Source organism: Plectropomus leopardus, chromosome 11, assembly GCF_026936395.1.
Source record: "Plectropomus leopardus strain MGB_pleo_1.0 chromosome 11, ASM2693639v1, whole genome shotgun sequence".
Lineage (NCBI taxonomy): Eukaryota > Metazoa > Chordata > Actinopteri > Perciformes > Serranidae > Plectropomus > Plectropomus leopardus.
In genome coordinates, this window is record NC_142186.1 from 17,724,570 (window position 1) to 17,748,535 (window position 23,966).

Below are 23,966 nucleotides of genomic sequence, written 5' to 3' on the forward strand. Positions count from 1 at the left end.
TCAATTGTAACAATTACCTTTATTTTTCTTTTTTTTGTTGACATCTGCTTTTTTAGCTTGACAATATAATGAAGAAACAGATAAATACAATAGATCAAATATAACATGATTTAGGAAAATAGCTAGCACAGTATCTTAATAAAGATTGAAAGACAGTTGCGTTGAACAATATTATTGTGGATGAATTGTGTATTTGTTTATTAGTTGTTACTTCTTTTGTTTAAATCAAAGGCAAAAGGTATAACACATTGTACTGTATTACCAGTAAAACTGAAAAATGAGACCACTGTTCCAAATAAAGGTCTTATCTACTGAATATGATTTTATCATTTTTTGTAATAAACTTGCTGCTTGAGATTACCTCAAGTGACATAAATGTAAAGTAGAAATTAGATGATGTTGAGTCATGAAGCTGATTTTTGCTTCGTACTTTAAAGGAATGTAAAAGAGATGACACATGAGTGACAGACAGCTCTAACCTTATTCATCACTCATATTACAGTCAAGGTGGCAGCAAACCTTGGTAGAATTGGGCTAAAAAAACAAAAATTCTTCACATCATCTCTTTCTAGTGGGATGTGGTATTTTCCATTGTGCTCATTTCTGTGGCTACTTGTCAGTGGGACTGCTCAAAGGGTGCCCCAAACATCAAAACATTCAGATGGAACTTTAAATACAGTGTTATTGTACTTTTATTGATGACTCATGACTAAAATGTACAGTTAGTCAGACAATTTGTCACCGCACTTACTCACATAATGTCTCTGTGATATGAACATTCTTTGTCACAATTAAGTTTCAAGTACATAACAGCTTTAAACACAATCAAGTTTCTTTTTCCACAAAGAAAAATTGTACTTGATGTTACTCACACGTAAGTATGATGCATACAGAAAGAAAGTTAAATTATGTGATGGGTTCTTCTTATTTTTTGAACACATGCATTCTTAACATAAGCACATATGTTGACTGAAATCAAAACCATCACTCAGTGTAACAATATGATAACTTATCATGATGGGGGGTTTTGGCAAGAGGAGTAGAGGGGTTTCAGGGACATTGTCCTGGAGGTCATTCAAACGATTTCACAGAAATCAACATTAAACTGGGAGCGTAGCCTTATAGGAAGATGAATACCACTGCATCTTCCACAACAGTTTTTTTACCTTCTGTTGAAGTAATCTGCTAAGATTACTAATACTCTTTATTTCTGTTAGTTTAAAGCTTTATTTGCTATAGTTAGTTTTCATAAAAATAACCCTTTACCATATTTGAAGCTCTCACACAAAATGGTTAATAAAACAGGTCTGTGAATAAATCAAATTCTTTTGCCTCTTCGTAGTGCTTATAATGGCAAGAATACACCAAACTTAAACTTTAAAAAACCAATCAGAGCCAAGGAGTCTTTAACGCAGCTGTCAATCATGTCAGTCACTGCTTGTGAACTGCAGTCAAACAATCTAGGCAGTGCTGATCAAATATGAGCAAGATTCTGTCAGTGTGTTGACAGTTTCTTGCTTTAAATGTTTTCAGAAACATATTTTAGTGTACTGTTTAACTATAAAATGAGAAAGTTTGCTATGCTGCCATGTTGAGCCAACAGTTGAGCAAAAACCAGTCACCACCCCTCATGGGCGGATTAAGAGAGAATGGGCCTCTGGGCATAGATATAAAAAAGGGGCCCCACCACTTTCTCTACAGGAACAAGACACACAGACTTTGTGTTAGTTAGGACTCTTTTTTTTGTCCTTGTTTTGTTCTTTCTTTAGTTATTATGCACCTTTTTGTGGTTTTGTGTTTCTTTCAGGTGATTTTGAGTCCTTTTTGGTCTGTGTCTCTTTGCAGATGTTTTACCCCTTTTGTTGCAGTTATTTTTGGTCCCTTGCAGTTCCTTTGCAGGGATCTGTGGGCATTTTATGTCTCTTTGTAGTATTTTTAAGTCTCTTCCTGGTCTGTAATTTGAGCGACATTTTGCAAAGGAAGGCCAGGGGGCCTCTGACACTTTGGACACCTGGGCCTGTGCCCAGTAGTTCAATTCAGTTATCCTTCCATGTCGCCCATGCACTGGCCAAGCCGACTTTCTCATTTTACAGTCAAACAAACACTAAAATATGTTTCAGAAAACATTTGAGGTGAGAAATAGACAATACAGTAACATAATCTTGTTCATATTTGATCAGCACTGCCCAGTTTGCCTGCAGTTCACAGGACATGATTGATGCTTTCGAGCCTCCTCAGCTCTGCATAGTTGTTTTAATGTGCCTTGGTAGTTTTAAGCAAATGCCATTAGAAGCACTGCGAGGAGAAGCAAGAAAATGATCCTTTCACAGATCATCTGTTTTAGGTACTACTGTGCAGATATAGTGATTGTTTCAGCAAATATGACAAAAAGTTATTCTCATTTAAGTTACCAACTGCAGTCTTAAAGGCTTTCATTTCAAAATGTTAACTAAACATTTAGACAAAAACAAAAATATAAATTAAAATACCTCTAATAATCAGAATTTTAGACACAAATGCCAATTTGTGAAAAGGCTTAGTGAAGGTCATCACATATGAATGAAATGCTTCTACACTCAATACTTCACCCTGTGTGTAGAAAAATAAAGCATTTTTAACAGACACTAAATCACAGGTAATTTAAGCTTTATGCATTAAAGCATCATTTGTCTAATCCAATGTGAATTATATCTAGAGATTAATAACCCAAAGTAGTTTGTTAACAATATATAGGCCAGAGACTCCCAAAGCAACATAACAATAAACCATAAATCCCCTTCTTAACAGAGGCAACATCTTAAAGACTCATTCCCTCCAAATGGGGATTACAAGTGGGGATTTACAAATTACTCCTGGTCCTGCAAGGACACGATACGTCGACGAGAGGAAGCACTCCTTTTCTTCAGCATGAGCTTGAGCTAGAATATGGAACATAAATTAAGGTGATAATGAATTACCCTTGATAAAAAACAGAAACAGCAGGGCTAAACATTTTGGTTTTGGCTGACTGTTAAAATGCTGTGTAGCTCACCTGCTCTCCCTGGAGGCCGCTCTGCAGCAGGTGAGCGGGTTGGTCGTTTTCCAGGTTGCGGATGCTGGGATCAGCGCCTCTGCGCAGCAGCAACTGCAGGATCTCCTCCTGGTGGGGGTTACCATGGAGACCAGCTGCCATGTGTAAAGCTGTGTGACCATGCGCCTAAAAGGGGAAAATGCTGCATGACTCAGACTGTTTATACTCATATGCTGTTTATATATGTACATACATTCTTTAACACATGCATGTTAAAAATCCAGTTCTGAGTTTGTGTCAGTGTGAGACTCACTTTCAAGTTGACAAAGTCTTTCATGTTTGGCAGGGGAATCCTCAACAGATAGGTCACCAGCTCAATGTTACCCTCTTTCACAGCCAAGTGCAGCACAGTCTTGTTACTTTTGATTTCCTGGAAATGGGGAATTGAACATGATGTTAAATAAACAAACACAATGAAGCCACGAGTCAGACTGACACATTTAAGTGTCAAACGAGGAAGAAGAAACAAATGAGAGAGTTTTGGGGGAAATGGCTGGTGCTGTGACATCATCATGGTGAAATCAAACTTGGGCACTTCCCTTATCAACTGAATATTCTGACTTAAAGGTTAAGTGCATGGGCGGATTATGACACAATGGGCCCCTGGGCACAGACATGCAGAAGGCCCCACCACCTTTCCTATGTAAGCACAAGACACACAGACTTTATAGTTGTTTAGCCTCTTTTTGTTGTTGTTTTCAATCTCTTCATAATCCTCACGCATTTGTCTGTGGTTTTGGATCTCTCTGTAGTCATTTTGTGTCCCTTTGTGGTCTTTTTGAGTTTCTTTTTAGTTGCCTTGTGTCACTTTGTGGTCATTTTGTGTTCCTTTCTATAGTTGTTGTGAGCCTCTGTGTGTCTCTGCAGCTGTTTATAATTTCTTTGTGGCTTTTGTGTCTCTATAGTGGCCTTGGGTCGCCAATTTTTGTGTTCCCCTTTGATTGTTTTGCCCCTTTTTGTAATCATTGTAATTATCTGTGTCTGTTGCAGCTGATTTGCATCTCTTTTACCCCTTTTCCACCAACATTGAGCCTGCACTGGTGCACCTAATTTTGAACCGTTCAGAGCATTTCCACCAGTTCAGAACACGAAATGTTGGTTCCCAGCTGGAACCAAAAAATAGCGTAGTTCTAATTATGACAGCAACAGGGGATGTGCCTAATTCTACAGGCTGGAAAGAGAAAATGGAGTCTTGCAAGTAATAACATTTTATATCTTCCTGTCATTCATAGTTGGTTAGCCTTGTTTTTTTGGACAAAAATGAATATTTGTAATAACATTACAAAAGCTTGCAGGTTACCTACCTTTCATTAATGACACATCCTTGATTTCAATGGTTCTTACCAAAAAAAGTGAAAATGCAGGCTGGTTTGCAAGATTGCACCAAGTTTCCAAGAGTCCTGAAAGAAACCACTTACAGAACCTGAGCTAATATGGTGGAAAAGGGGTATTTTTATTTTGTGTGTGTCTTTGCTCTCCTTTTTTGTGTCTTTCAGGTCATATTGAGTCTCTTCCTGGTTTGTATGTGCCTCTTCGAGTGACAGTTTGCAGGTGAAGGCCAGGGAGGGCCTAACACTTTGGACCCCTGGGTCTGTGCTGCATGCATCAGGGTTTCACATATTAGACTTTGATGCTTCACTATCTGATTGTGGCTGCTAATCTGTCCATTTATTCACCTATTGTGACACATCAATGGATTTGGCCTTTTTTTTTAACAAATTGTAACATTTAGAAAAGGGAGAGCTGCACTGCACCTGGCTGAGAAGGGATGCCCCTGTGTTGAGAAGCATCTGCACACAGGAGAGCTTCTCTGTTGCTTTGGTCTGGAGATTGACATCTGCCAGCCCGCTGCTAGACAGCGCCTTCATGGTGACACTGTGAGAAATGGCTGCACAGTGCAGAGGAGTCATTCCTGAGGTAAGGAAGAAGAAACATTTGAATTAAGGTTCTCATGATGCAATATTTTGGAACTGCTGCAGAAAATATTGTCCAAATAAGAATGCATGTCTAATTTAACACAACTTCTCAGTTGGTTAATCATTTGGATTGTAATAAAATTAAATTACCCTCGAAATTGCGGGCTTCTAGGTTGACAGCCGGCCTGTTCGACAGAATTGCCTGCAAAAAAAAAAAAGAATCATTGTTAAGGTCTGCTTGATATAGCTAACTTTGCTGACCTGCTATAATAGTCATGTCAAAGTAATCCAGTAGCATTACTGCTGCTTTACCTGCAGAACCCCTGGCAAGCCATAGTGAGCAGCCAGATGAAGGGCAGTTTGTCCCTTAACATCACAGGCATTGATGTCAGCTCCAAACGAAAGCAGATCTTGCACAATCTCCGGCTGGTTTGCTGTCACCGCCACCAGTAAAGCAGTCTGCGCAGGCACATTTATTATACAGCTTTATTTTGAGAAATTATAATCCTTTGGTAATGTTTATGATATAAAAAGAGCAATTTTCACACTTTGGCAGATTTCTTTTGTTCATACCTTTCCCTTGTGTTCTTTGGCATCAAGCCTGCCAACATCCCTCAGCCTCTCTGCAGCAGCAAAGGCACACTCCCTGAGCCCCTTGGCAGTGTAGATGTGCAGGATGCTGACAGAACAAGAGCACATGATAAATCAGTTTTAAACGAGGCTGGAAAATCGTGGTAATCCCCGCAACCAATTTCACACTATTCCCTTTTCCCAGTTGAATTTGTCTCTTCGTTTTATCTGACTTTCTAATCATCGAGCATGATGATCAGCTGACTCATTGATATCTTTTGGTTTTCTTAATCTTTCTAGGATTAACAAGCTGCATATGCGGCTCTCACTTTTAGCTGGTGACTGAAAACGAAACTCATACGGAAGTAAATAAATTGTGAACTCACATATGAGCATTCACACAAGATGGTAATGTCAGAAGTGTGTGTGTGTCTATTATCAGTGTAATCTAGCAATCAAAGAAAAATGAGAGTTTTGTTTTGGCAGCTATTTATACTCTTTTTCTCTTGAGCCTTGCTTATAGTTATACTGAAACCCATATAGACCACACTCCACATTTTCATGTACCTGCACTCATTTAGAAGTACTCACGTGTCTCCATCTTCATCCTGCCCAGTGGCCCTGCTGTAGTCCATCCCGCTGAGCAGCATCCTGGCCTCCTCCAGCTTGGTGGCGTCCATCGAGGAACCAAAACTCAGCTGTGTGGCCTGACCAGGAGCCAGAAGTGACCAAGACGGTGCCATGTTGGGGTCTGCAACTGTCATCGGGCACTCCTGCTGAGAAGGATAAAGGTCACAAAGGTCAAACCATCATGATGGTATGATGCAGATACATACATTTTATTTCAAAGTCCATAACAAATGGGCTTGTCTTACATATGGCTGAGATATTGTGTCTCCAAATGTTGGGACCTGCTGCTGTGTGCTGTAATCAGGTGTCATTGGGTGGCTGTAGGCTGCGTAGCTGGATCCTGGATGGTTGGTGTAGTAACTAAGTGCGGACTCTGGTGCTTGGGGCCACTGCTCAAAGCTCACTGCCATGTCTGAGTAGCTGCTTGATGCCCCTAGAATGGAGAGCACAGACTGTTGTTCGTTACTGATGACTCAGTCAGTAACATTTAAACTCTGTTTCACAATGTGGTCAAGATAAAATTAAAATCATAAAGCTGGTTATGTTCAATCTACATTTTTGTTAACATCAGCAAATCACATTTAAATACAAAAAAAACCAATAATGAGATAGTCAATACTTGAGTGACTTTCTCCTGTGTGAGGCATTCAGCCCCAAGCCATAAACATAAATCTTAATTATGGACAAGTGGCCACTAAAGAAGTAGTATTTCCCGGAATGAGCACATGTATTTCCCATGAGTACCACCATCTTGTGTTGTAAGGATTTGATCTTTTATGAATTTGTTTTGAAAGCAAGTGAAAAAAGGACGCACCCCCTTTTGAATATTATTTTGATTTATTTACACCAGTTTGCACCATGCATAATAATGAGGTAATTTATCGATTTGTGGCTATGTTAGAAGAACTGTACAGATTGTTCTCGTACCTTGTTCACAATAAAAAGTACCTGCATAAAACCAACTGAAATTTTAAAGTATGTCATCACCATGTTTCTTTTCTAAGCCTAAACTACTTAACTTTATGTTAAATATATTTATTATTTTTATTTTTTTATTATTTATTATTATTTATAACCTAAGGCTGCTTCCTCTTAACTGGCTGTGAAACTTAACTGAGAAATTAAAACAAAGGCTTGTCCAGTCTGTGTCACATAAAGAATTTCGGGGGAATAAGACCTGGGGACAGGCATTAAGAAAAACTGTATAGAAATATCTTCTTACAGATTATATTGTTTACCTTTTTAGTACATATGGTGGCATAAGTATTAAATTGAGAGTACAGCATAACCAGTTAAAAACTCCTTGTAGCTGCTTTAAAAGGCCAAAGCTGTTGATATTAAGTCAATATTTTTGCAGTAATTGTTAGTCTTTCTATATACTTTCTGACCCCCTTACCAAGTCTGTAGCCCCAAGCCATAACTCATAATAATAAACAGGTCTCAAAAATATATTTAATAATAAAATGTAATAAAAAAGGCTGAATAATCTTCTCAATTAGGAGTAAAGAGTGTGTTTTTTTCTGGGGAAACAGTGTATGTAGAATTTCCTTAGAAATAAACTATAGTGCCACAATGGAGCTCTAAAGTGTAGTGGAATAAGCTACATCATGCTGTATATCACCAAATTTATCCTCTAAAAGTTATGCAGAAGTTGACTCACCTGTACAGGTAAATGGTTCTGCTGAGGACAATTGCTGGGAGAAAGAAAGAAAAACATTTTTTTAAAAATCATAAACAATCACATCTTTATGATATGAAACTTAGTAAGATGCTGATCCCATCTGTGTGCTGCCTTACTGTAACAGTAGTGGGAGGGGCAGGACTTGTACTGGCTGTGGAGCAGGAAGGTTGCACAGACGATGTCTCACGCCTTCTTTTCTGCTCCAAGAGTTTCTTCACTGTGGGCAGAGTGCAACACGGCTTCTCTTTTGGTGCTGAAAAAGAAGAAAAATGTCAAAATGAATGACTATTTCATCATCATCAACTTTGTTTATTCAGGGACAATTGAGTGAGCATTAAGCTCTTTTACAACAATGCCCTAAAATCGCATTCAGTGGGCCAAAGGGATATACAACATACAATAGCAACAAATTAAACAAAAACAAAAACAACTAGAAGCAATGGCTATCAAATGTCACACATTGCAATAAAATCAGTAAATGGATGAAACAGATTAAATAGCAAACAAATCTGCAACCAGTGAAGAAATGCATTACAACACAACAGAAGAAAAGACAGTATCAATAAATAGCGATTAGTACGTGAATTAACCAAAGCGGGAGCACTGGACAATAGGTATATTATTTAGCAAACACTTAAAATGATTTACAGATACGTACCTATCTAATTTTAATATCTCTTGTAACTTGTTCCATTTATTTGGTGCAAAAAAACTAAAGGTTATTTACCAAGCTCAGTACTGATCTGAGGAGTTTCAAGGGATAAAAATTCCTGTGAGCGTGTGTAATTAGAAGAGGGTTTAATTTTTAAAAGAGGTGAGGTAGGGGGGTAACTATCTGAGTAATGATTGATGAACAAAAAGGAGGCGTTTCTCCTGTTTTTCGGTGAGAGAAGACCAGCCCAAATTCCGATAAATCTAAAAACATCGCCAGTAATAAAATGTAGGGAACTGTGAAAAACTGTATCAAGTGACCTCAGTGTGGATTGGGATGCATGCATATACACAATATCCCCATAATCCACAACTGCCATTATGGTTGATTGAACAATTGTTTTCATATTTTCTTAAGAGAAACATGAACAAATTTTGTACAGTGCACCTAGTTTAATTCTTACCTTTTTGGTAAGTTCAAGTACATGTGTTTTAAATGAAAGCTTTTCATCTAGCCTGATATGAATATTTGTATTGAATTTGTATTCTGTCACATGTTTAATTTGGGCCCCCATTCTGGGTACGACTGGCGAATGCATCTTGATCACAGCTCTTTCACCTTGTAAATAACATCAATTTAGTTTTAGATTTTTTTAGGGATTTCTGCACATTGTTCAATGCACATTGGAGGCTTGATACAGCTTCTTCCATAGATTGCACACAAGCATTAAGAACTGTGTCATCAGCATAAAAATGGCACGGATATATTTTATATACAGTGTAAACAACAATGGGCCTAAATTGAACCCTGTGGCACACCATTTTTTAATCCTAAAAACTCTGAATTTAGACCTGCAACATTAACACACTGGCTTAAGGGATGCCTTATCAAAACCTAGCAAGGCCACTATATTCAGAAGCAGGCTGTGATTAACACTGAAGTGCTTGGTCTGCATCTGGGATGAGATTTATAAGAGATAGATCACTGACATACAGTATATCATGTAAAAAAAGCAGAAGTGGGAGGCATCCAATCAAGATTAAAATCTCCTAAAATTATTGCTTCAGAGGTTTAATTAGAGAAATTAAAAGCTCAGATGAATTATTTGGGACATCTGGACAAGCAGAGGACGGAAAAATATGAGCCTACAATAAGCAGAGGGCAACAACGCTGACCCAGCCTAATGCTGTTGGCTAATAGCTCAAACTGACCAGGGACAGAGGTGGAGATTTTTACGGAAGTACTTAAATTGTTCCTGACATAAATAGCCACTCCACCACCTTGTTTAACTCTATCCGCTCTAAAAATGCAGTAATCAGAAAGATTAACATCTGAGTCAGAAACATCATTATTTAACCAGGACTCTGATATTACAATAATGTCTGGGCCCGTGTTTCTAACCCAGATTCTCAAGAGATCTATCTTTGGTAAAAGGCTCCTGGCATTTATGTTAACTATCCTCAGACCATTACAGGCTTTAAAGTTCAGAACAAGAGTGAGACCATCAGTACCCAGCTCAGCAGACTGAATACTAGCACACTGATGCAACTTGACCTCAGGATGTGTGACAAGCAAGGGCTGTATAGGGGCAGTCTCCTCCTCATGCTAATCTAGAGGCTGCTTTTTCATCTGAATTTCATTTACATTATATAAACTCTTAGGACATGAGCCAGTGTTATCAGTAATTTAAATGGGGGGGGGGGGCTAAAGTAGCGGGTCCTTGCCTGCTATAAGAAGAGGACAAATAGGTTTAATTGATCTTATAAGGGTTCGGACCATGGACCACATCCAAGTACCGGACTGGTAACCTGCGAGGGCGTGGTCTGGCCGGAAATGGTGAGTGAGCGGTGGAGCATGTGAGTGTTGTAGACAGTGACAAGTTTGCTCTTAAAATGCGGGAGCCAGCTGTGCTTGGGTAAAGGCCATCCCTTCAGTCGAGCTGTCTTTGCTCCCAAAACAAGTTAAAATTGTCAATGAAAGTCACACCATGTTCCCTGCAGGCAGAGGACAGCCAGGTTTGTAAAAATAACATGCGAGAGAGAAACGACGCGACCCTCGGCCAAGAGTGGGGACGGGCCAGGGACGGGCCAGAGACGCGCGGCACTTCTGCGCCTGCGGGACTTCAACAGGTGGATGAAATCCACTTTTAGTAACTCAGACTGTTGTTTTGAGATGTCGTTTGTTCCCACATGGAGCTTCTTCAGCTCTGGGTGGTGAGGCAGAATCTCGGGGATTTTGTTGATTATGTCCTGAACTGTTGCACCAGGAAAAACAGTAGGTCTTCACCGAGAACATCCTGAAATTTCGGACTATGGAATCTCCCACGATCAGAGTCGCGCGGTGGGGTTGCGTTGCAGGTGAACAGCTGCTTTGCCGTGGGCCGGCCTCACGAGGGAATTACCGAACACCAACGTCAACGGAATTGACATGCGAGTCACCGGCCGTGGATGGTGGTTCTTTGCCGGGGACGGCTGCAGCGAGGCGGCGGCTCACACAGCGGAGGAGTTCCCTGACTCCGGACGAGTGGGACCTCCGGAGCTTCTCCTGACGGCCTCCTTCAGCAACCCGCGGAGAGCGGAGGACTTCATGGAGGACTTGGCCTTTCTTTCTGCTTGAGCTCAGCTTCCAGACCAGAGGTGCTTTATTTCAGCCTTTAAACGGTAAGGTGGCATGACCGACACTCGGGTCCACACTCTGCCATCAGACTGGCAGTTTGTCTGTAGAAGTTTAAAAGCTTAAATGAAAGCGACCGGCTCGCCTAGCCACCAGGCTAAAAACAAACCGTCCAGAGGGTCCAGTAGGCCAAATAAAATGAAGAGCCAAACGTTGGAGAGTGAAAGAAACTACGACCTCGTCCAAATGTGATTGTGAAACAGACAGGGTCTAAAAGTGTAGTATAAGGAAAGGCTTTAAAACTGGATAAAAACGTCAATTCATGACAGAGTAGCTGGCGGTGCACACAAAACGTATATTTGGTAATATATTTTGTTTAGATGTGATAGATATCTAAGATCAACAGTTTAGACATGAATCACTTTGGGTGATGAATATTTTTTTATATTGATCTTACATTGATCTGCTCAAGTCCGTAGCCTTTGAGTCAACATTTGGGTCTGACCAAATCAGATGGGAGGTCTAGGGTTTGGATTTTAGGAGGCAATCCATGATTATTTCATTGTTGCTGATTCTTTTAGCAATTATTGAAATAACTGATTGTTTATTGGCCTATTGGCCTATATTTGATGAACCAAAAGTGAAAAACTCATATATTAAATTAGCAATTCTATAAAACAGAGCAGAGCTGCAAATTCTTACATTGGAGAGGCTGAACCAAGACAATGTTTAGTGTTTAGTATTTTTTACATTACTAAACTCATTAATTGATCATCAGAATAGTTGCCTTATTTATAAAAACACTGTTTGTTTCAGCTCTGAAAACACCTTTATCCCTCATTCAAAAAACCTACCAAACTTATCAATCCTTTCAGAACACCAAATGTCTACAAACTGGTTTAATCAATAGGGAGGAAAAGCCTTTTAATTATGTTGACAACCTCTCTCTCTTTGTGGTTATTAATCACATCATATATCAAGTAGAAAATGAATGATAGAATAGATAATAATGTAGATTATAGATAGCCTCTCTGTGTCCGCAAGAGATAGTTTTCTGTTCACTCACAGTGAGGAACAACTACGATTCAACTTTCTATCTCATTAACAATGATTTGGCTTTATTAAAACAGTGACTTATTCAAACTAAATACAACAAATGTAGACTGTTAGACCATAGAAATAAGATTTAAATCCGGTTTCAAGCTAAGACTTTAAGTAAAGCAAGGCTGAGCAAATGCTCAGAGTTAGATAATAACATCAGGATAATACTACCTGCTCACTTTCTCCATGGTATCATTTTTCTGCTGCTCTTCCGACAACATTACATCATTATCAAATCAATTATACTATGAGTATATTTTCCCCCTAACTGATAAAAAAAAAGTATCATTTCCATTGAACAGGTGAGAAAAATAACAAAGGATATTACAAAACAGAATTCAGATGTTTCCAACTGATGATATGACCACACAGGTTGTTTCCTCAAAAACTTCACCCCACACATGAAAGATAAAGTGATATTTCCACCCCATGTGTGTGGAACCGGCGCACAGAGATAAAGCTCTGAGAAACCTCCTCCATTAGGAACACAGATTGTGCGGCCGTGTAAAACCAGACAGATTCATCAGAAAACCTTTAGCATGGGATTGCCACTGCTTATTTTCTATGACATCTTCCTGTCTCGCTCCGTTACGCTGACACAAACCACATCTTCCTGCCTTTGGTGTGATACAGGCACGTCACCTTGACACGTGTAGTCGTCTTGTGCTTTCTATTGCACTTACATGTCTGGGAGGCAGAGCAGAAGAAGAAGAGACATGTTCTTTTTGTCATTTTCTTTTAAACCGCTGTGGTGTGCCGCACAGGGACAAGACAGCTCTATTCTCCAGAGCAAACACAAAGAGGGTGTACTTTCGGAAACAAAATATGCAAATTCCACCCGTGAGAGCGAGAAGAGAGCTCACAGAGTTTAGATTTTAGTTGACTTTTCTGTCTCTCGAATACAACACTTCCACTTCCAACTGAAAAACCTGTTCCTAAACAATGAGGCCTTGTGCCACTGTGTGCCCCCACCAGATAATAAAGGTCACCTTATCAGTCCGTACATTTTAGTGACTCCAACTTTCATTTTCAGGATCAGAAGGTGTCACTATAAGTTACTCAATCCTGACTCATTTGATCTTTACAACAAAAGGCCACCTTTTTCTTTTTTACAGATGATGTAATGCTGCAACATATTAAACAGTAAATCACCAGATGATTAAAGTAACAGTTTACAGTGAGAGAAACTCTGAGTGAGGGAATGGTTTAAAATGGGTTCTCTGAGATACAGGATAGCTTAGCCCACATATGCTGTATATATATTTGGGGTTTGCACAGACTGCCCCCGCACTGCCCTGGGCTATTCTCTGTGCTTTATTCAAATAGGAGTTGTGGAAACCCCTGGACATTGAGTCATGTGCGTGGGAGGTTGGGGATTCCGACGACCTTTCTCTTTTAGCGCCACAGAAAAAGAAAGAAGCAGCATAGAGCCAATTTCCTCATTTTGTGGTTTAACAGAAGCTAGCGAGCACGACAAAACATGCAATCGCTCAGGCCCGTGGTGAAGAGAGGCACAAACAAAGAAAGTTATGTTGTCACGTCATGCTGTTTGCTTGTCTGGCATTAATCAAAAAGGGGAAATGAAAACAAGTGCGCAGGGGTGGAGGTGCATCAGGGTTTCCCCAAATGATGTCCTGAGTCTTGGATTCGCCAGAACTATGTCGTCATTCAGTGAAAACCGAGAGAAAGGATAGTGCTTGAAATTATCACTCAGCTCAAGCAGAGATGTGGTTAATCTAAAATACATGTTGCCCTGTTGGCTAGAAAACATAGACTAACTGTCTAAACTCAAGTTTACAGTTTAAGGAGGCTTACTTTAGGTAGATACAGGATCCAAGCAATAAAAATAAAGTCAAAACGAAATCTAAATGTGTTTAGGATGGAGGTATATATGTCTGTCATGTTGTAGGCTCATAAACACAAAGTTTAAATCATCACAATGTATCCGCAATCACAATAACACATAAATGAAGGTTGAAAACAAGTATGTTGCCCAGTGACAGTCACTTAAAAAGTAAAAGTTGTCCAAATTACTATCAAACCATTCAACCATATCCAACTATTCACCATTCAATAATTCAAGTTGCATTCAATAAAAATACAGAAACGCCTGTGATAACACCTGTAATCTGTTAATAAATAACAAATTAAAAGTACTCACATTTATCAAAGTGCATGTCAGAAACTGTTTTGCTATGAAATCTTCAACAGGTCGTCCTCTCAGTCGCCGGTCTGTTCAAAACGTCTGTGGTGTTGTGTTCTCCTGAAGTCTGTCTGGCTTGTTGTCTTATCACTTGTACACACAGAGCACGTTGTTCCCCATCACCGCCCCCAGCTGTGCTCCACGCCCTCTGTAGCATAGAGGGGAAGCCACACAGTCACCAGAACGGCAAACCACCACATGAAATGTGATGTGATAAACACTTATTCGCTCTCTAAACAAGAACTAGTATGAGTATATAAATTACAGACGTGTTTGAATGACCTCATTAGAATTATCATAATGTAACTAAAAATCAAAATGTTATCTATTGGAAAGCGCGCAAGAATTTATCAGCAAATTGTGTTTAAGTATTAAATGTTATTATGCAGAATGGCTCCCATCTGTACATTATTACTATATTAAATGTTACACTGATGCAAGTTTTAATGATGTAGCTGGTCCAGGCTACAAACTATAACTAACATTATAAACTAAACTATAAATTAAACGCATGAATTGTTTGGTTTAATCTACAATAATGTATCATATTTTATAAAAATGATCACGTTTATGTTAATATTAGTCTGTAAGTAAAAAGTTCATTAAAGTAACTTGTAACTTTAGTCGTCAGGTAAATGTGACAGAGTGCAAAGTACACTTTATACTTCTGAAATCTAAAGATGTAAGTAATAGAAGTGAACAAATAGGGTGCCTCGAAATGACTCGAATAATTGTGATTGACTTTGTGGCGTGACACAAAGTGAATACATCTCTAGCTTCAATATTTCTGTTTCTTTATAAAAGAAACACCACTAATAAAACAACACAAAACTAAACACAATAGTTTAATAGATACATGTATTTATTTATTAATTGGGAAATGGTCCAAATAGCCTTTTTATATTCATTCCAAAGGGAAGATTTTCGTACATATTATTAATGAAAACTTTGACTTACTCAGTGAAAAGTCAACATTTTGTGAAAATATATTTCATCCCATGCTATCACAAATGTTCACACAGCCTAAACTATGTATTTTCCATTTTTGGAATATACCTGTCAATCAATGTGATATCAGTAGGTTCCACTCCTGTTTTTTTTTATTTTGATAGATTATAGCTTTGTGTCGTTCATTTGGTTCACAGATTGTGTTTAGTGAAATGTTTTTTTTCTTTCAGGAACTCATAAAGACACAGCCTTACAGGAAGCTCTGTGTCACCCATAAAAAAACATCAACATCAAAATATCATATTGGAACACAATGATTAATTTCTTTTTACCAAATGACTAAACATTTTACTGTCTAACAGCTCCATAGAGCATTTCCAAATAACATAACAACATAGATATGTGAAGAAATGTAATGGCATAATAGTAAAAATAACACATTGGCAAAATGTAAAATAAAAGGCAGCCAAGAGTAAAGACTTATAAGTAAATTGAAGAAAGTTGTATAGCCAGATAAGAAATTCTAAACTGTTATTTAAAAGGTGAAAGTAATTGTCCTGGGATTTACTTTTCGAAAATCTTGAAACTTTGACAAGTTCTGACAGCCACAGGTTCTCAGTTTGTTTCAAAGTTTAACATCAGAAACTTAAAGCTGCTTTCCTTTAAGTCTTAGACAAATTCCAAAAAACAGACAAATGGCCAGAGGACCACAGACATCTAAAGGAGACATAACTTAAAAACATCATAGGTGAAAAACATATTCACATCTTTTACTTAAGTAAAAGTAGAACTACAGAGGAACAGGAACTGCATTCATAATCTTACTTAAGTAAAACTACAAAAGTCTTAGCATTAAAATATACTTTAAGTGCCAACAGTAAAGTGCACATTATGAAAAATACCCCATTGTAGTAATTATATTACTCCGTTGTAATTATTGGTGCATTAATGAGTTCAAAGCTTTAATATTGCACCTGATAACAGTGGAGCTCTTTTAAACTCTTTTGTTTACTGCTAGATAACTTCAAATCAAAATAATATACCTTAATTAATTCACCTTGGTAACACTTTATTTAGTCCGCCAGTCCACTTAATTTGTAACATTTAACAGCTTATTAATTAAGATTCAGCCGTTCAGTTGTTTCATTTATTCTGTAGCCGAGATGTTTCTCCATAGAGGATACTCATGACTAAACCTACATATTTTCTGAATAAATTAGTTGAACTTAAACTATATATTCAACCTATGTTGCAAAGGGTGAGTATGTGTGCAGTTAATCATTAATCATTAGTCAACTGACACATCTGTTGGTGTGCTATGCCGATTAAGTTTTCCTTTTTTTTTATTAACTATCTGAATCTGTAAAGTGACTGCTATTTTAAGCTTTTAAATAAATGTAGTAGAAAAAAGTACAATATTTGCTTCCACAATGTAGCAGAGCAGAAGTAGAAAGTAGCATAAGATAAAATAAAACTTGAGTAAGTGCCTCAAAATTGTACTTAAGTGTCGTACTTGAGTAAATGCATATTCCACCACTATCTGACATGTTAAGGAGGTTAGTCTAGTGACTTCTAAATGAATAACACAATCTTAAATCCTCATCTCTTCTCATTACCTTGTGGTTATCTTTAATATAGGTAATAGAAACAGATTAAAGGAAGGAAGACAAACACAGGAATAATAAAAGAAAAAAATGACTTTGCAGCACAGTGTAGTGATCAATTATATATATACTTTATAGAACAAAATTGCTGTTGGCTACTATGATTTACGAGCCATTTTTACTGTACCTGGCCCATATGGTTGAGAATAAAATTGTGTAGCTACTTTTCAAAGAATTTTGAAAGTTTTACTCTCTTCATTTGAACTCAGTATCTCACTGGATTCCTGGATATATTTATTTATGCATGTACTAGGGTCGTTTGTATCCCTGGGTGGATGTGACGTATATATTTTGTTCTAAAGACATTGACAATACTAACAGGGAAACAATCCAGGAATAAGGTTTTTTAGCTGTTATATGTTTTTTTATAGCGCCCCCATCTGGGCCCAGTTTAGTCTGCAGTATTTACATGGCACTGACCCAGAGATATGAAGAACAAAAGAGAATGAAACTTCTTTTTGCATTTCAATCCGCAGTGATGCACTCTGTCTGTTGAAGCCTTACAGCTCCACCTGCTGTCACAACGTGTCAGGATCAGTCTTATTTCAAGACTGCCAATCTAAAAATGAAATTGAGGAGGACTCACACAAATAAAGTGATCTGTGTTGTCCCAAAGTTGCAACCACCTGATGATTAAAAACACAAGTTAACTGCCCTGTTGAGGATTGACAAACTGACAGGTTGACCGTCTGGATGAAGGAATTAAGGCAAAATGCTTGTGTCTGATAAAAGCATAAATCCTTGAGTGTATCTGATAATAAGCATCCTGTTTCATAATGATAACACAATCTCCTGACAATAGTGTTTTGTTCGTTTGTTTGTTTGTTTGTTTGTTGCAGAAAAAAAAAAGGGGGGGGGGTAGCCATTCCCAGGCCAGTAGATACAAGGGTCCCTATACTTTTTTTTTGTTCCTAGATTTGTTGGTATTCCTAACTTACAAAGGTAGAAGATGCAGCTGTGTGACAACCATGTACTGTGTGGTTGTGTGTTTGTCTGAATGAGTGTGCAACAATTTGCTTTAATTGTTCACAGTCTTTTAATTGTTAATGTCTGTAACTTGCAGTGGTGGAATGTAACTAAGTACATTTACTCAAGTACTGTACTTAAGCACAGTTTCGAAGATATTTGTACGATACTTGTGTTTTTCCATTTTATGCTACTTTCTACTACTTCTTCTCCATTACTTTATTTTAACTTCTGCATTTTAGAGGCAAATATTGTACTTTTTACTTAACTACATTTATTTAACAGCTTTAGTTACTTTTCAGATTTAGAATATTAATACAAAATATAATACATAATATATACTTTTATTCTGATAAAATGAAGGACATTTACATCATAAAGTGATGCAGAAAAGGAAGAAAATGTTGCATAAAAGTAGAGAGTATTTATACACTGTGGTATTGTCACTTTTACAAAAAATGTCATTATGTGTAGTTATCTGGATCACAAAGTGCAAAACAAATATTTTGGGTACTTTTAAGTGCATTCTATAATCATTTTTCCTCTCTCCTTTATCACCAATTAACAAAATCTGCTAACCGCTTAAACAAAAACAAACAGGCAGTGTTTCTGCCCAGCAGAGGCAGGAAGAAAATGTGACGTCAGCCCTCAAAAGTGACGACCAATGGGAAACTAGAGTCACATCATCTTTTGTACTCCAGACAGCAGATCAGCAGCAGAGAGCAGGTAAGAGGATCCTTATCCATACTGACTTTCTCTTCCTCATCCCAATTTTTAACCATTTAATGTCTGTCAAGTTACATCCAGGTAGTTTTGTATGTAGTGTCGGAATAAAGATATACATCAGAAAATCTAGTTTGTTTTACACAAATGTGGATACAGATTTTTAGACATAAAATACAGTTGACAGAGCTTATTCTTTTTTTATGACATTTTTGTGATTATGGAGCGCTCATTTAAAAGTTTGTCTTTTCTATTTTATTTTTCTTATGTCTTTTTGTCAAACGCAGAAGCTTGTGACTCATTGTGATACAGGAGTTGTTATGCAGTACTGCAAATAACAAGGTCAAACCAACGGACTCAAACACTTTTTTTTTTTAACTTTGATACCGAACTCAAATACAATGACGTGAAGGATATGAAATTATAACACAATGTGTCTGTGTATTGAAAGTATTTCTACATTTTAGAGCATGTAGCACACGGTAAAGTTTGTTCTCTATGTCTTTCAGAAAGCTCACGACTGAGGTGACAAGCTTGACGATGGCTTACAACAGAAGCTTTATCGTTGTCCTTTGTTTTCTGTGCAGTAAGTACTTTTTCATAGCTTTCCCCTCCTTTCACACACACGCAGATATTAAGGTGGTCTTAAACAGGAAGCTGACGCCGCAAACATTTTGCACAACGGAAACATAACTGACAGAGGTGTTGATGCATGGCATCAATAGCAAAAAAATCTGAATTTCATGTTTGCATGTTTGTTTCTCTCCTTTCTCTAAGACCTGAGTGTGGCGCTCACAGGTACGTAGAAAAAAAGAAGATCCACACAACCTTGAAATGCAATTTTATTCATGTCTTTATTAAGAAAACAAGCAACACAAATGCAGAGCAAAGCATCTGATGAATCATTTTTTCCAGTCAGGCTCCAGTCAGTTCACATCCTGCATCCCACTCTTTTCTGTCTGCCTGCCTCATTTACTTTCTGTTTGTGTTTGCCAGAGAGCACTGTGTCTTGCTACAGGATTGAGCCAGGGACAATAGCAGGCATCATCTGTGCCGATGTGCTGCTGACCCTCGTCATTGTTGTTATCACCTACCGATGTGCCAGCTTTCGCCGTCAGAAGATAGAAAATGGTGAGGAGAGGAGTCATTTTTTCATTGTGCATATATCTGCAATGTTGTGTGTTACAGTAAATGATAAAGTTTATTGGCATTTCACATCTGCGCATGCCTGTTTATATTGTGACAGCTTTTCTTTTTGAGGACAAGATTTTATTATTATTATTATTATCATAATAATAATTATTATTATTAGTTTTTTGCATTTACATTTACATTTGTGAAACTTTTTAGCTTTTTTTTTCTTTTATATAAAGGTCCAGTGTGTAGGATTTGGAGGCATCTATTGGCAGAAATTGAATAAATATTCATAATCCTGTTTTCATTAGTTTCTAATCACCTAAAAATAAGAACTGTTTTGTTTTTGTTGCCTTGTATCTACGTACAGAGTGGGTACTCTTCCACAGAGTCTGTCATGTTCAAAAGTATCCCAGAGCGGACAAATCCAACGCTGGCCGTAGAAAGGGCCATTCGAGTTTTCCCATTGGCCTCTTTAGCTCTCCTACATGCTTTGCACATGGGAGAAGTTTTAAGTCTGCAATCTCACTGCTAGATGCCACTAAATTTTACACACTAGACCTAAAGTTAGTGTGCCAAGAGTCCGTGCAGTCTACAATATCACTATGTTCATCTCACGTACTGATTATGTTATGTGAATTTGGTAGTGCGCTGTTGTCAAATACTAAATTCTCTCTTTATTCATGTCTCATCTCTTCACAGCTAACAAAGTGTATATGAATGTCCGCGCCAACTGCAAGAGCTAATCCAAAGATGGTGCAGTACAATATGAGATGATGTTACATTTTTTAAATCTGTTTTTTTTCAAAAAACTATATTAAAAGCTGTTCTTATATTAAACTCATTTGCAATAAACACGAGTAGAATGTCTACATTTCAAATGCCCGTGAATGCATTAGTTGTTCAATGTCCCGTATAAAAGCTTTCGAAAACTTTACAAAGAGCCCTTCACATCACATCAGTGTGTGCTCTCCAGCAAACTGCTTGGAGTTATTTTTGCGATGCCTAATAAATGGAAGTTGTGTCAGTCAGTTAAAACAAAACTCAACTCAACTCATGTTGACTGTAAAAACACCGTGCAGCACCCCCTGCAGTTCAATTTTGGTAGCACTGTATTGTATTTAAACAGACCGTGGAGATTTTATGTAAATATTTCCATTATCGAAGGCTTTTATGTTGTAGAATCTGACAAACCTCTCAGCTGACAATGCATTGAGTGAAATGTTTCTGAAATAAAAATTTAATCTTAAGCACATTAATAAAATAAGTTTTTAAAAAAAACAACGGTAGTAGAATTATATTAGTACTATTTTTGTGCAATTCTGTGTATTTTGTTGGTTCATGAATGCTTTTGGAAGTTTTTTTTTCAAAAGTACTTCTTTTCATCTTTTAGCCTCACTGTACTGAAGAGACGTCTAAACTGTGTGACTAACACAGGAGACCTGATTAAATTCGAGGCAGATGATGTCGAGTCTCGCTGTGTGCTGAGGTGATACTGTGGTTAATCTGCTGTCTGGCATTTCAGTGACATATAAAGTTGCTGTTGACCAAAGCCAATTAAATATCTCTGTAATATCTGTCTGATCTCTACACATGCACCGTGTTGTCTCAGTTTCTGCAGTGGTAATTTTTAAAGAGGCCTGCCAACGGATTGGATTGGAAAGTGTCTGTTCTTACTTTCACACATTTGGGAAGTTGTTACAGGGTGGTTGTGCATGAGGAATTCCCCTTGAGCTTGTAATTGCACAGAAGCAACTGATCTATTCTTTACTATTGGACTTACAAGCAGCTTTTGAAATGCACTATATGTAGATGCCAGCTGTTGGTTGAGACAGGAAAAATCTCTTTAATCTCGTCTAGCTCATAATCTGTGAAGTGTCTCACTGTTAAATTCTAGTGTGACCAATTTCATTGTTTATCCATTTCTTTTACTGTTTAGTGGATGATACCAACTCCTACAAATTGTCTCTATCAGCAATTACATCTCACCTTTTTGTTTTCTAAAACATACTAAACAAATTTCATTCAATTTTCACCTAGGGGCATGCTGCTGGCCTTTGGGTTGTTAAAAAGGCTTAACTATGCCTTAGTAATGCAGGACATTTATATGTAAAAAGAAAAAACATAATGTAGCTCTTTTTCTAATATATATTCATTCTAACATTTTACAAATTATTATGGGTATTTTGACTTTTCTCATAAAGTTTGATAACGAGAGGGGATAATTCTCTGTTATTGAGGCACTTAGCTTTTGCAGCAACATGTTTGAGAAACTCAGGTTTGCACAAAAGTGGTCTTTTCTTACATTGCCTTAAATCATATCTTAATTGAATGAATTTACAGGTGGCTCTGTTTAGTTAATGTTTACTTTTATTAACCATCTTTTTAGTTTAACAATGTGCAGCACTTTGCTATATTAATAAACAATTTTATTACGGTTGTTGTTGTGTATGTTAAGTACGCATGACATACACATAGATTTTTTAAATCATCTGAAGTAATTACTTTGTCTCCTTGACAGAAACAAAAGTGAAATGAAGGTGTGCTTTCATTTTGCTGACAGGACATCATCATTAAAGATAAACTTGTGCTTAAGCCATGGTTCACGGACTAGTAAACAGTCACTGTGGCCAACCGCCTGCTCTAAACCACAGGTCATGAGGAAATGCTCCCTTTGTAGATTCGATCGCATGCATTTCAGCAGAAACTGCAGGTGTAATGAAACTGACCTAACTGTATACAGATCCTTATATGCATCATGTGGACATGCTTATTTGAAGAATGAACATACTGTTAAAAAGCCCCCCAAAATGAGGCCTGAATCCTCATGATGAAATGTGACAGAGTGGAAGTTTTCTGTTTTTATGCATGCAATCCTCACATGAATGTGACATTACTGCTTCCTCTTCTCGCAGTGGACTCCCTCCTCCTTTACACAGTCACATGCTGACAGCCCTCACACCGCTGCCAGTATCGCCTGTGGACAGTTCTTCATCTGTGAACCCTCCCACGTCTGGCTTTCAACCACTTGTTTATGGGTGCGACAACGCAGACATTTGAAAGAGCACAGAAGGACCCTCAACCTGTCTCATTTCCTCCTTCATCAGAAAACAACATAAAGAAGATGTCTGACGCTCTCTGTATTGTGGGTTCAATGTTTGGTGAGTATTTAGAATTATTGTAGTGGAGAGTTTGCAGTCTCTCACCTGTTGTTTTGGTCTGAGGTTTTATTACTCTCTGTCTTTCAGGATCTACAGAGGGACAGCAAGGTAAGTAGCTGCCCTCCAATCGTCTCCTCTTATGGGATGTTGGAATATGATGTTGTGTGTTTGTGTCATGACACTGTATCTTCACTCTCTCACAGACTGTGGCTCATGCTACCTGATAAATATGGGCTCTGTAATCGGCATCATTGCCTCTGATATCCTCTTGACCATCTTCATTGCTGTTTCTGTGTTCTGCTTTGCGACTCACCACAAGAGGAGGAGGGAATGGGATTCTCATGATGGTGAGCTCAAACTTTGTGTGTATTGCTGCTGACATTTGTGCATGGGTGGTTGGGTAGTAACTTTTTGACCCCAATTTACAGGTAAAAGAAGTCTGCCATCATCAGTATCAAAGAAAATGGCAACAGAGGTCACAGAATCTCCCTACCAGGTAATGCAGGACTTTATTTAAACCTCGAATATGCTAAATATGAAATTTGTTGAGGCTATATCTAAATACTATTTGTGTTTCCACTATGAATTGTTTTGAATTTTTTTGTAGGAGTTGCATGGAGTCCAGTCAGATGTGTACAGTGAACTTCGGCACTTTCGGAAATGAAACAATAGAACTATAAAAACGCAAGCTATATCTGGATAAAACCACACGCTCTTCTACACACATCCTGTTTTTCCACTTACAGCATATTCCCACAGAATTATAGATAATAACGCACAGTGTATTTTGCATGTAACTAATATAACATTTATGCTGGATGTGATGTTCATTGTATCACATTATTGTTTTCTTGTAAATCTTAAGCTGTTTTCAAGTATGTATTCGTATTTAACTGATTGTAAATTAAACTATTTAAAACCAAGGACATAAAAA

General features: G+C 37.8%; 3 protein-coding genes across 5 annotated transcripts; 2 read left to right on the forward strand and 1 right to left on the reverse strand.

The window, feature by feature from the left end:
- Positions 1–14,501, reverse strand: nfkbid (nuclear factor of kappa light polypeptide gene enhancer in B-cells inhibitor, delta). 2 transcript variants are annotated; one of them, XM_042489629.2, is made up of 12 exons: positions 14,395–14,501; positions 7,984–8,120; positions 7,847–7,880; positions 6,432–6,619; positions 6,148–6,329; positions 5,560–5,665; positions 5,299–5,445; positions 5,137–5,188; positions 4,825–4,982; positions 3,324–3,440; positions 3,032–3,196; positions 1–2,918 (listed from the first exon to the last, which is right to left on the reverse strand). In XM_042489629.2, the coding sequence occupies exons 1-12, from the start codon at positions 14,408–14,410 to the stop codon at positions 2,847–2,849; spliced, it is 1,374 nt and encodes a 457-aa protein (XP_042345563.1). In that variant the 5' UTR covers positions 14,411–14,501; the 3' UTR covers positions 1–2,846. The 2 variants fall into 2 exon arrangements, with proteins under 2 accessions (XP_042345563.1, XP_042345562.1); XM_042489628.2 differs by having other exon boundaries at positions 6,148–6,332.
- On the forward strand, positions 11,040–22,926 carry hcst (hematopoietic cell signal transducer). Of its 2 annotated transcripts, XM_088084137.1 has the most exons (7): positions 11,040–11,179; positions 18,635–18,740; positions 19,247–19,323; positions 19,515–19,535; positions 19,734–19,868; positions 20,574–20,627; positions 22,787–22,926. In XM_088084137.1, exons 3-6 carry the CDS (start codon positions 19,278–19,280, stop codon positions 20,615–20,617), a joined length of 246 nt encoding a protein of 81 aa, XP_087940263.1. In that variant the 5' UTR covers positions 11,040–11,179; positions 18,635–18,740; positions 19,247–19,277; the 3' UTR covers positions 20,618–20,627; positions 22,787–22,926. The 2 variants fall into 2 exon arrangements, with proteins under 2 accessions (XP_087940263.1, XP_087940262.1); XM_088084136.1 differs by lacking the exon at positions 22,787–22,926 and having other exon boundaries at positions 20,574–20,741.
- On the forward strand, positions 22,906–23,966 carry tyrobp (transmembrane immune signaling adaptor TYROBP). The gene is made up of 5 exons (XM_088084135.1): positions 22,906–23,032; positions 23,120–23,140; positions 23,236–23,379; positions 23,461–23,528; positions 23,640–23,966. The coding sequence occupies exons 1-5, from the start codon at positions 22,906–22,908 to the stop codon at positions 23,694–23,696; spliced, it is 417 nt and encodes a 138-aa protein (XP_087940261.1). The 3' UTR covers positions 23,697–23,966.